The sequence below is a fragment of the Zootermopsis nevadensis genome, unplaced genomic scaffold (assembly GCF_977971745.1).
Source record: "Zootermopsis nevadensis isolate Lab colony 2312 unplaced genomic scaffold, Znev_1.0 Znev_ptg000057l, whole genome shotgun sequence".
In the NCBI taxonomy this organism is placed as follows: Eukaryota; Metazoa; Arthropoda; class Insecta; order Blattodea; family Termopsidae; genus Zootermopsis; species Zootermopsis nevadensis.
The window spans coordinates 1,085,211-1,097,058 of NW_028259188.1; the positions used below are offsets into that span (position 1 = coordinate 1,085,211).

The 11,848-nt window shown below is 40.2% G+C and overlaps 1 protein-coding gene across 9 annotated transcripts in view; it reads left to right on the forward strand.

Annotated features, from left to right (window-relative positions):
- Nucleotides 1-11,848, forward strand: part of LOC110838461 (transmembrane protein 267) — a 32,485-nt gene that overhangs the window by 3,087 nt on the left and 17,550 nt on the right. For 5 of the 9 annotated variants that reach the window (XR_015538811.1, XR_015538812.1, XR_015538813.1 and 2 more), the window contains exons 3-6: nucleotides 941-1,271; nucleotides 1,578-1,978; nucleotides 4,863-4,925; nucleotides 6,277-6,461. Coding sequence is in view for 1 of the 9 variants with exons in the window: in XM_087361337.1 (XP_087217463.1) it covers nucleotides 984-1,271; nucleotides 1,578-1,907 (618 nt within the window). In the remaining 8 variants the exon portion in view is untranslated. Of the gene's footprint in view, nucleotides 1-940; nucleotides 1,272-1,577; nucleotides 3,401-4,862; nucleotides 4,926-6,276; nucleotides 9,335-11,848 lie in introns of those variants that run through there. The other 4 variants (XR_015538809.1, XR_015538816.1, XR_015538815.1 and 1 more) reach the window with 2 other exon arrangements.

The following is an 11,848-nucleotide window of genomic DNA, read 5'->3' on the forward strand; positions in this document are numbered from 1 at the left end:
AAGTGCCGAACGTTGTATGAAGGTATTGCACTGAGTCGCAGCTTAGAGGACCACAATGCACATTTTCACTGCCTTGAAAAACTCATCGTAATTAACAGATGTTGATAATGTGGCAGAGTTCGAGAGTTTAACAAATGAAAGTAGCATTCATGAAGAGAAAAAGAGAATATTAAATTTGAGCAATGCTTCCTACCGTGCAGTTCAGAATATTTATTTGTCTGTCTGAAATTTTGAACATTTGAATAAACAGTGCCTTCATAGTACCTTATGTTTTGTAAGGGTGCGGAACTTGGTCTCTCATGTTCAGGAAAGAGCGTATATCGAGGGTGTTTGAGCTCCAATTGCTGTTTTTTTTTATTGTGTGTGATGAAATGGGTGAAAGTGTATACGTGGTTTTAGGGTGTTGGTTGTAGAACCTAAAGCGAAAGCTAATTCTGAAACTTTGGTGTAGGTGGGATGTTATTACGGTGGTTCTTTAAAAACGGTTATTGACTGTGGGCGATTTCATTTGGCTCAGGATAAGGGACCACAATAGACTTGTAATCATGGCAAAACACCTTTGGTGTCCATAAAATATGTGGAATGTCTTAACGAACTGGCATCTCTGGAATTACTGTGCACGCAGTTTGAATTTGAAATGTGAGTCATCTGTCTAGAACTTGCAGCTTTGGGGCAGTCTTGATGTCAGTTTACTCATTGTTTGTTCGTTGTGTGCTATTGCAGTGAAACCTCTGTCCATCGTTCCCCGAACTATCGTTTTCCAAGATGCATTTTGTTCAGTCCCTGATAAGTCGCATATAAAATAAAGTTTGTCCTTTTTTTTTGTGGCTGTGGATATTTCCAGCACCAATTAAAGTTACGCATGGTTGGTGTTTTAATGGGGGGAGGGGCTTGTGTTGTACTACACACATTTTAAAGGAACGTTCCTGTTTGAATACAGAATGTGATGGAAATGCCAGCCACAACCTTAAAACTGCGATATAATGCTGTGGATGATATGGATGAATAGGACTGTGGCCACATTGTGCGTGGGACTAGTAGCATTGCTGGGAGACCACGTGGTGGCACAGAATTCCCTGCCGCGGGTTGTGCGAGCAGTAGCCGACAACTTCACCCATGGTGCCGTCGGCCTACTCAGCTGGCACATTGTCACAGTTCACTTGGCAGACCTCTCCGTCACTGCTCGCCTCTGGGAAGTTCTTTTATGTGGACTGCTTGCCTCGGCAATCGATCTGGATCACTTTGCCGCTGCTAGGTCTCTCAGGATTGAGGTACTGCATGCTTTGAATTCAGAATAATGAAGGTATTTGAAGCTGTAGGTTGCGTAGTTGGTAATTTTCATGTCTAGCGTGTATTCTTATATTTAGAAGTACCTAGAGCACATTTTGTCAGATTTTCCTCAGGTGTTCCTGTTGTGTGCCAGCAAAGCGTCATGACGTGATGATTTCACTGTGTTTATAATTATATTTGAAACCGAAGTAAATTTGTCAGTTATTAGGGTTAAAGAACTGTGATGGGGCATTCGTTGGCTCTTTCAGATTGCTAACTGAAGCATTTATTTTGTATGTGGCCTGTAGGATGCCCTGCGCCTGTCTTCGCGTCCTTTCTTGCACTGCACGTCCGTCCTGCTGGCAGTCTCTGGAATAATGGTGATGGTGGCGCATATCTTCTGCTGGCCGTCACTGCATCGCTTATCGTGGATCTTTGTAGTTGCAATCCTCAGCCATCACTTGCGAGACGCGGCCCGTCGTGGGCTCTGGCTGTACCCATTTGGCTCCATCCCACCCATCCCAAGGGCTGTCTACATTGTGAGCTGCATGTTGCTGCCACATTTACTACCGTGGCTGGTGTGGAGAACTCGGGTGGTACCCCAGCCTGCCCCCATGCACTCGGTGGTTGTGCTGTGAGGCTGGCCGATACAGTGTAACAAGTGGTTCTGTAATGGTAGAATGGTTTTCGGCATCCTCGTGTGTCCCAGGTTGGTTGCATTGCTGGTACTGAAGTATGGATATTAAATAATGTGTCCTGTAACTTTGGAATCGCTGGCTGTATTGGAATTTTGATGCGCATGTTACGAGATATGCTCGCCGTTTCCACCGATTCTGTAGACGCAAAGGAACGATGTTGCGGAATTGATTGTGGTCTTGGTGCAAGCAGCGACGGTTTCCTCTGTATGATCCTTGACATTGTACGGGTAGTCAGTGGCTGTTCTGGATAACGGTGAACATTTCTTCAACTTAACCTCCCCACAGCAGAAATACTTGACACACGTTCGTCTTTACTTTGTGTTATCATTTTTAACTGGGTGAAAGAGGAAATTAATGGGGCGTTCCATCTTTTGTAACATTAAAGGCTGAAATGACCCATTTCTATTGCATTGCAAATACAGTGAAACCTCTATCCATCGTTCCCGGATGCATCGTCCGTTTTGTTCGGTCCCGAATACATCCCATATAAAATAATGTTACATTTTCCCTCTTCTATCGTTCCTCGAACTATCGTTTTATCGCATCGATCGTTCAAAAATCTTAGTCCCGGCCCACAATTTTCCCGCAATGATCGTTTCTGAGAATTTAAAATGCTGATTTTTGAGATAAATTAATACCGAAAGACGCACAATGTTTTTGGAATACACAGTAGCGGTAACCTGTTATGTCGCCCAACCAGCACAGATTCTTTTGGAATGAGGGGTCAGCGGTGCAGGGGTGATAGTTGGAGTGAATGGCGGTGCCCATTGTCAGAAATTTTACGATTTTAATTTGGGTGCACTCATATTTCGTTCCAGCGATGCCAGATGGCATGTGCAGTGTGAATTTCTTCACAAATGCTTTTATTATAAGTACAAAGGAAAGGCGAGCGAAACTTTTTCATTCTTCTGGTTCATATCGTGTCTTCTACAGCTACGTTTCGTTGAGTTCGGCAGTAATAGTACTTCCATTTTTCCTGTTATAGTCCGCGAAGGTTGAAGGAGCAGTGAGAAAGAGGGAGAAACGACGAATGCGAGCCCGAACTTTGCCGAGTTTTTCCGAAGCACACGCTGCATTGGCAAAAGTGAAGTCGTTCTTTTACGCGCATAATATTAGTGAACGTGACGAAGAAAACATTTTGAACGTGGAAAGGGCTCTGTTTGGCCTAAAACGTAAAGTTTCGACAAACCAGTTGTCCATTAAAGACTTTTTTGGTAAAAAGAAGTAACTTTGAAAGAGAAACATTGTTTTTTTTAAAATTTTTAATGCTTTCCCGCATCTATCGTTTTCCCGCATTCATCGTTTTTATTTCCCACCCCCGCCGAAAACGATGCATCGAGGTTTCACTGTAGGTTGATGTAATATATTACATTAAATATTATGATTGTATTAAATTGCATGAAATGAGGTTGAAGTACATTAATTTTGAAATACTTTTGAACAATTTATTATCCATAGATACAAACGTTTTAGGATTACAAACCTTCCTCGGGGATAAATTCGCAATATGGGCAAGCAATGGGAGATGTGTCGAGGAGATGTGGAATGATTTCAAGGACATAATATTCGAGAGCATCCAACATTTTGTGCCACATAAAGTACTGAGAAAATTTGGACCCTGAATACTAGAATAAGGAAGTCAAAGGTCAGAAAAGCATATAACAGCAGAAAATTAGAACAACGGCACTGAGAGGAACTGAAACGACTATCAAAGCAGTTGCTATTAGAAAAACAAAATGCTCAGGAAACATTTTTAAGTTGTTTAATTTTAACCGTCTAATCACAATAAAATATTTTATTAAATATTAAAATATTATTACTACAATTAACATTTAATATTTAAAATATATTAAAATGATGCTCTTTCTATCGAAATGTTCGATTTACAATTAGAGCATCATCTTTTTCACGACATGTTTCGGTTTTCAATGAACCATCCTCAGGTATACAATCGATATCAACTCAAACGTAATATTCCAAATGCAAATATCAGAAAGTTATCCACTTCTAGATAAATTAAAATCAATTTTGATATTTAATAACTTTCTGATATTTAATAGACATTCTGACGAAGGATTGCATTTGGAATATTACGTTTGAGTTTATATCGATTGTATACCTGAGGATGGTTCATTGAAAACCGAAACATGTCGTGAAAAAGATGATGCTCTTATTGTAAATCGAACATTTCGATAGAAAGAGCATCATTTTAATATATTTTAAATATTTTAAATGTTAATTGTAGTAATAATATTTTAATATTTAATAAAATATTTTATTGTGATTAGACTGTTAAAATTAAACAATTATAATTCATCACAATATGATGCAACATTATCATCTCAGCATTTTTAAGGTTAATATTAAGAAGTTAATGTAAATGCTGGACTGATTTCTACAAGTATGAAAAACAGCGTATGGGAAATGGAAAATATTCCGGCGATCGAGGATGGTAATGGACGGCAAATTAAAATTGTATGTGCCGAGAAGCAAAAGTGACAGAATATTTTGAGGATGCTTGCTACTCCGTAGCTCAGTTCTTCAGTTCTGGAAGAATTAAAAGGGCTGGAGAATTAACTGTGTGGGTTTGGCTTTACCCCTTCAACTGCTCATTCTGGAAACGGGCTGTTCATATATCAGTTCCATAAAGGGTAAATTTTATGCATGCCATGCAGTGACCCATTAGAATCTAGTTGACAAACAGCTCTCGTGCCTCAGTAGTGCTGAGATGTATTCTACTTGTGTCTTCCTGTGATGAGTCATTTCCACTTTTCTGACACCTCTTGTCTGACTAATTATGCGGACAATGAAATCTGAAGGACGTGCACTTTCTCTCGTGTTTGAGTTGGTAAGGCTTGTGAGGCTACTGCTAATGCTGCTGGTGTTCTCCACCAGGTTACTTGCTGCAGCCACGGGGTGAAGAGAACGCCCGACTTGTCATGGGAGACACCTGAACAGGTACGTGGCCATCGTGATGGTTTCTTATGCTTTCTTTCCATGATGTTCACAAAATTAATGTACACAGGGCTGATGATGTCTGTCTGTCCACATTATTCAGTGTGAGACCTGCTGAATGGATTTGGATTAAATTTGGTATGGATTTTATGCAATTCACACTCCCCTAAACCTTTGTTTTTTTAAAAATGTCTTATGTTAGCCGCGCTGCCTCCGCACAATTTCCACTCATTTATGATTTGTGTGCTAGAGCCCTCTAGCAGACAAATCGGAAGAGACTCGGGTGAGAAATGGCCGCAGAATTTTGGTTACGAAACATCTCGTTAATGCTGGCATTGTCTGTAGACAACACTTACGGCAAGACTTGTCTGGTGTTTTTATTTCGTAATTAGGTGGTAGCATTCAGAGTTCAAAATTAGCAAAGAGCATATGTGGAAATGTTTCATATTCCATTACAAATTACAGCTTTACAGCGTTGTTTTGTGTTTCATGAAGTTTAATTAATGGAAGGTGTAACTCGGATGAGGTTCCTCAGGAGGTGATGTAATGAAGTGCTTCTGTGTCGGGCACTTACTAATTTCAGAGGCTGCCTGTCTGAAGACAATTTCTGGCAATGAACAATTAATTTTGTAGTTTTGTGGGGTGGGAGTTGTCAGTCAGTAAGGCGACCGGTGTTTGACGCTGGAATTCAATTCTCAGTAGGGCTTGTTTTCTTTTTCGACGTAAATACGTCTGTACGGAAGGGTCATTCGGCAAAAAAGCGTGTCGAAGTTGTGTAAGATGCATATCATCAATGTGTAAATATGGACCGACGAGAATGGTCAGCTTTTATATGAACTCCAAGTGAATTGTTATGTTACCTAAGAAACTAATTGTTGCGTCATCTGTTTACTCGGTATTGTTGTGTTACATTACTGCCGTCTACAATCCTCTTTCGTTATTGCGGAAAGAGCTGAATTATTACATTACGTATTTACGTCGGACTCTCCGGAACCGTGGTTCCACTGTCAATTTTCCCCTCCCACTTGCCTTGATGTAATGACTGTTAAGTGCAGTAGAACTTTGCCTCCATTCGGTCATTACTTTTTGCATGCGCTCAGAAGCAGCGTTACTTGATGCAGTCTGCTCCATAGAAACATTTTCAAAACTTGTCGTCTGAAGATGTTGCAGACTTTAGGTGTATTTTTCAGTGTTGGCATTACTGTGCTTCTTGTGATGATAAAATCAAATGATATTCTGACACCTCTGCCTATTGATTGTGAGGACTTATTTTCTGAAGGGAGCACAGCCACGCTGAGGTTAATTTTGGTAGCACTGTGTGAATCTGTTAATAATATTGTTTTTCTTTGCCTAGGCATGCCTTACGTGTGGTCCACGTGGCCGAGCATTGCGCCAACACTGGAGCTAAATGGAGCCTTGACATGGAAATTTAAATATGCTATTCCCGTACAGTAAAGGTTAAAATAACTGAGGCTGCTAATGGATATTGCCAGTCTTGAAGCCTCGTAGTGGCACTGGAGGCTGTGGAGAGAATCTCAGGTAGTCGAGAAGTCCCTTGTCTGCCCTTTCTGTGTCCCTATTGATAACATGAGATTTGCATGCAGAGGGAAAAGAGAAATTTGTTTTGAATATAAACTCAGTAGTTATCCTAATTGTGGTCTTCTGGGTCGTGGATTGCCGTGTGGTATCGTAGGTGGATACCAGTTTTCTGGAGCGATGTATTTTCTCCACTGTTCGCGTGGAAGTGCCGAACGTTGTATGAAGGTATTGCACTGAGTCGCAGCTTAGAGGACCACAATGCACATTTTCACTGCCTTGAAAAACTCATCTTAATTAACAGATATTGATAATGTGGCAGAGTTCGAGTGTTTAAAAAATGAAAGTAGCATTCATGGAATTGATTGTGGTCTTGGTGCAAGCAGCGACGGTTACATCTGTATGATCCTTGACATTGTGCGGGTAGTCAGTGGCTGTTCCAGATAACGGTGAACATTTCTGCAATTTAACCCCATTGTGTGGTTTGATGTAGATGCTACGTCTGGCACTTAACTTCCCCTCTGCGATTCGACGTATACCCTGCGTTCGGCTGTAAGCCTAATTTATACAGCCCATAAGTATGGAACGAATAACGCCTGCGCGATGAGGTTTTCACTGGTCTGTTGTGAAAAGAATGAGCTCTCTGTTCATGCAGAGGCAACGTTGCATTTCCCCCAGCTGTGCCTGTCAGTCTAAATATAAATGCGTGACCTCATAGTTATCATGGCTCGCCCTTCAACAAGTCGTGCGCTCATGGAGCTTGAACAGATTCAAGTTTTAAATGAAGTTTTAGAAGATGAAAGTATAAGTGAATATAGTTCGGACGATGATAGTGTATTTGACAATGATTATACACAGTTTGCGACTCCTGGAACTTGCGTGATTAGTGATAGTGAGAGTGATAATGGTAGTGACGAAAGACAGGAAGAAATCATACAAGTAGGATTGGGAGGGGTGTCCAGTAAGTTTGTGTGGGAAAATATAGACTCATTTCCTGCTTCACGAGAAACATTTTGTAATGTATGTGGTCCCCAGCTCGACACTGCTGAACTAGATGTCGTGAGTTCATTTGAAAACATTTTTGATATAGCTCTTGCACAGCTCGTTATAGATGAAACCAACAGGTGTGCTCAGCAGGAAATATCGAAAAGTGCCCATCCTCTCACATTTCGCTCTAGGATTAGGAAGTGGCAAGATGTTACAGTGGACGAAATGTACGTGGTTTTGGCTCTTTTTATGGCGATGGGCATTGTACAAAAGCCTACCCTTCTTATTATTCAAAGAACCGGCTACTGTCCACTCCGTTTTTTTCTGAGACTTTACCTCTGGAAAGACTAGAAGTAATAAACAAATTTATGCATTTTGCAGATAACAGTAAGCAAAATGAATATCAAGGACCTTCCAAACTTTTCAAAATTTATCCAGTCATTAAGCACCTAAATAACAAGTTCCAAAATATGTATCTTCCGAACCAGAACATTGCGATAGACGAGTCCTTGACTCTATGGAAAGGTCGTTTGTCCTTCAGACAATACATACCCCTCAAGGCTGCCAAATTTGGCATGAAAACGTATGAACTCTGCGAGTCTAGCTCGGGCTATGTTTGGTATTTTCTCGTTTATACTGGACGAGGCATGGAACTATCGAATCAGTTTGTGACTGCAGGAACAAACAAACAAAACTGCAGCAATTGCAGTCAAACTTTTAGAACAACTTCTTGGTCGTGGATGGACAATTTTTATAATTCACCAGATTTGGCTCTGTTCATAAAGTCCAAAAGAACAGACTGTGTTGGAACTTTACGTGCTAACTGGAAAAATGTCCCTCCTGCAGTGAAGAATAAGAAATTGAACAAAGGAGAGCACTGTGGTCAACGCTCTGGAGATGTGGCAGTTCTCGCGTGGCAAGACACGAAGCGGGTCATCGTGATATCAACATACCACAAAGATGATATGTCTGAACCAAGCGAGAAGAGATAAAGCCTGAACCACCAAACTAATTGTTACAGGATCAAGTAATTCCGGAAGTGAGCAGTTGTAAATACTTGGGAATTATCTTAAGCAGCGATTTAAGCTGGGCTGATAAAGTAAATTATACGGTGAAGAAAGCCTGGAAGGCACTTCATTTTACAATGCGTGTTCTCAAAAAGGGGAATAGTAACACTAAAAGTCTAGCCTACACTTCACTAGTGCGTCCGATTCTGGAATATGGGGCAGCGTGCTGGGATCCGTACAGGGAGGGGCAGATAAATGCGTTAGAACGGGTGCAAAAGAAAGCATGTAAATTTGCATATCATAGGAGCGATTCGAACTGGGAAACCCTGGCACAGCGTAGAAAGATAGCACGAATATGTGCTCTCTTCAAAGCGTACACGGGAGAACGGGCATGGAAGGCTATAGGTGACAGATTGCAAAGGCCGTACTATCTGAGCAGGGTGGATCATATTCAGAAAATTAGGAGCAGAAAGCAATGGACAAGATATCGGAAAATAATCCTTTGTAAATAGGAACATCCAACTCTGGAACCAGCTATCTGCGGATTTTTTAGGGACTCTCTCCTGTAAACCAAGTACTTTTAGGAAGATGGTTAGAAAAGTGATAAATGAGGTGAAGAGAAGGTCCTGATGAAATGTGAGTGCATCAGTTCATGACGTATGTAATTCATTACTGTTACTGTCTTATGTCTAGTTGGTATTAATTTTTAAGTTATCTACTTTAGGTTATGTTGTGTTTATATACTTGTGCCTTATGGTTTTGTAATCTTATGAGTTGTTTCATTCTGAGTGTGGTGTGTGTGTTGTTTTGTTTGTGTCTTGTACCACCACTGCCACAGGGCATAAACCCATTTGCAGTTGATAATAAATAATAATAATATGACATTTGTTGTCAATTTAGGATTATTTTTGTTGACTAATTTTTTCCCTCGCCTGTAGGAAGATTTCCTATCTATTTTCTTTTGTTGAAGCAAACCACTGTGTTTGTGGCCATTGCCTTCAATATCATAAGAATTCAGTTTCTTCCATTCTATTCTGGATCAGGAAGTTTATAACATTATCTAGTAGAATAATGAACAGAATGAAATTACACAGACTACTAATTTACATACGTTTATTATGTTTTATTTATCGATAAGTTAGATGAGTTAATGTGGAATAAATGGAGCAGCTCAGTCAGTATAGTGACTTGCTACGGACTGGGTGACGAGTTCAATCCCTGACAGGTAGGAGATTTTCCTCTAGCCTCTGTGTCTAGAATGGCTCTGGGGCCCACCCAGCCTCCTATGCAATGGGTACTGGGATCCTTTTCTGGTGGTAAAGCAGGCCGGGGCGTGACACTAACCACTTACCCCTGGCTAGTGCCAAGGTTAAAAATTAGTAGCAGCTATATAGCACACAGAGGGACAATAACAATACAATACATTAAACAAATACATTTCATACTGTTAGTAAAGATTTCACTTATGCAAAGGGATCACAAAACCACATTACATATGATGGTATGGCTCCTACTCTTACGTTGGAACTAGAAAATGACTTCTGGAGTGTATTTGCTAGGTGGAGGTATTTATGTATTTGTGAGGTGTACAGTGGTGTTAAACATTTAATAGTATCTCATGGCTGTATGTATTCAGACAGGTAAGTGTGGTGCATAGTGTATGTAATTGGCAAAAATCATGTGTAGGATAAACTGAAATGTATAGTGCTGTGAAGTTTTTAACAAAATCACGTGATTATAATTATGTGTCGAGATGTAGGTATCCCTGACGATAACTTGAAAGTATGGTCGATGGTGTTTTGGGTTCATAGCATATGTTTTGAAGATGGCTGCCATGTGTGTTACGTATTTGGAAATTTGAGGTTATGTATCTGCTATTGATTTCGAAAGTGACTTGGTGAGATTATGGTAGGTGTGTGTGTTTTATTTGAAATAGTCGTGCTGTGGTAGAATAGAATTTGGCAGTAAGTGCGTCGTGACTGTTAATGTGGGGTTAGTATTGATCTGGAAGTGTGGAGGTTAGGGTTTCGAGTTCAAATATTTCTTTGTGTGGTAGAATTCGGTATGCCTATACGTATAGGTTGTAATGAATGAAAATTTGAGGCTAGGTATCTGTCGTTGATTTGTGGGAATTGATAGGATATAGACGCAACACATGTAGCACGAAGAATTTTTTTTTTCAACTATCACGACCAAAACTTAATGTCCATGTGGCCAGCCAAGACGAAACTGATAACATCTTCCTCCCAAACTGGTGGCTTTTCAGAGGAATGACCCGAAGACCGACCCTGGGGCCCACCAAGCCTCGTATACGTTGGGTACTGTGGGTCTTCTTCGGGAGTTTAAGCTGACATTAAGAACGCGTGGAACTGCACATGGAGACCTAAAATACATCGTTGTGCCATGCATGACATATTAAGCTCACAGACAACTCCACATTTTGACCATCTTCATGCCTTTATTATGCCACGTTTTGATAGTGTGGTAAGTGATATCTCATTTTTACGTTCTTTGACTTCTATTCTAGTCTTTATTGAAGTCTATAAATAGTTGATATACTGTCCCATTTTTTCTCTAGTATCTGGTGAATGTAGAAATCTGATCAGTTGTGAACCCACACTGATGATCCCCCTTAATTTCATTGGCATATGGAGTCAGAATGTTGGATAATATTTTGTAAGCAGATGATAAGAGGGAGATTCCTCGATAATTATTACAGTCAGTCTTATGAATTAATACAATAGTATATTTCTTCCACTGCTGTGGCATTTCCTCCTCATTCTATATAAAGCAAATAAGTTTGTGTATCTCGGAAAACAGCTTTTCGCCTCCTGCTTTAATCAATTCTGCCACAATCTGATCAGTACCAGGCGATTTATACTTTTTCAGCTTCTTGACAGCATTCCCCACTTCAATAAGGCTACATTCTGAAATGGCTCAGCCTTATGCCTATCTATCTGCGTAATGTTATGAACAGCAGAACACTTCAGGTGAATTAAAAGGTATCAATTAGGCCACAAGGAATCATGACTTGGGTTTTTCGTGCCCAGGGAGTTTGAATTTCCTACTGGCGTTTGAATACAAAAACATCAGAAGTGGAACTAGTAATTTTTCAATAATGACTTAAACAAGTATTTTACTTCGTAGGATTTGAGGTTTTCACAGCGGTGAGTCTGAAGATTGCTGTACGTATATTCATGCACGTGTGTTTATTCCTAATGAAATATTAATGCATTTCACTGTACTGATTAATCTGTTTTAATCCTACGGAGATGCCAGTAAGGAACTTTAAACTTCACGTAAGCCCATTAATATACAGACAGCTTCAGAAAACGACATACAACTGCAGTATTTTTAACCTTATTTTTGTTTCATTATGCCTTTTTCTGAAGTATG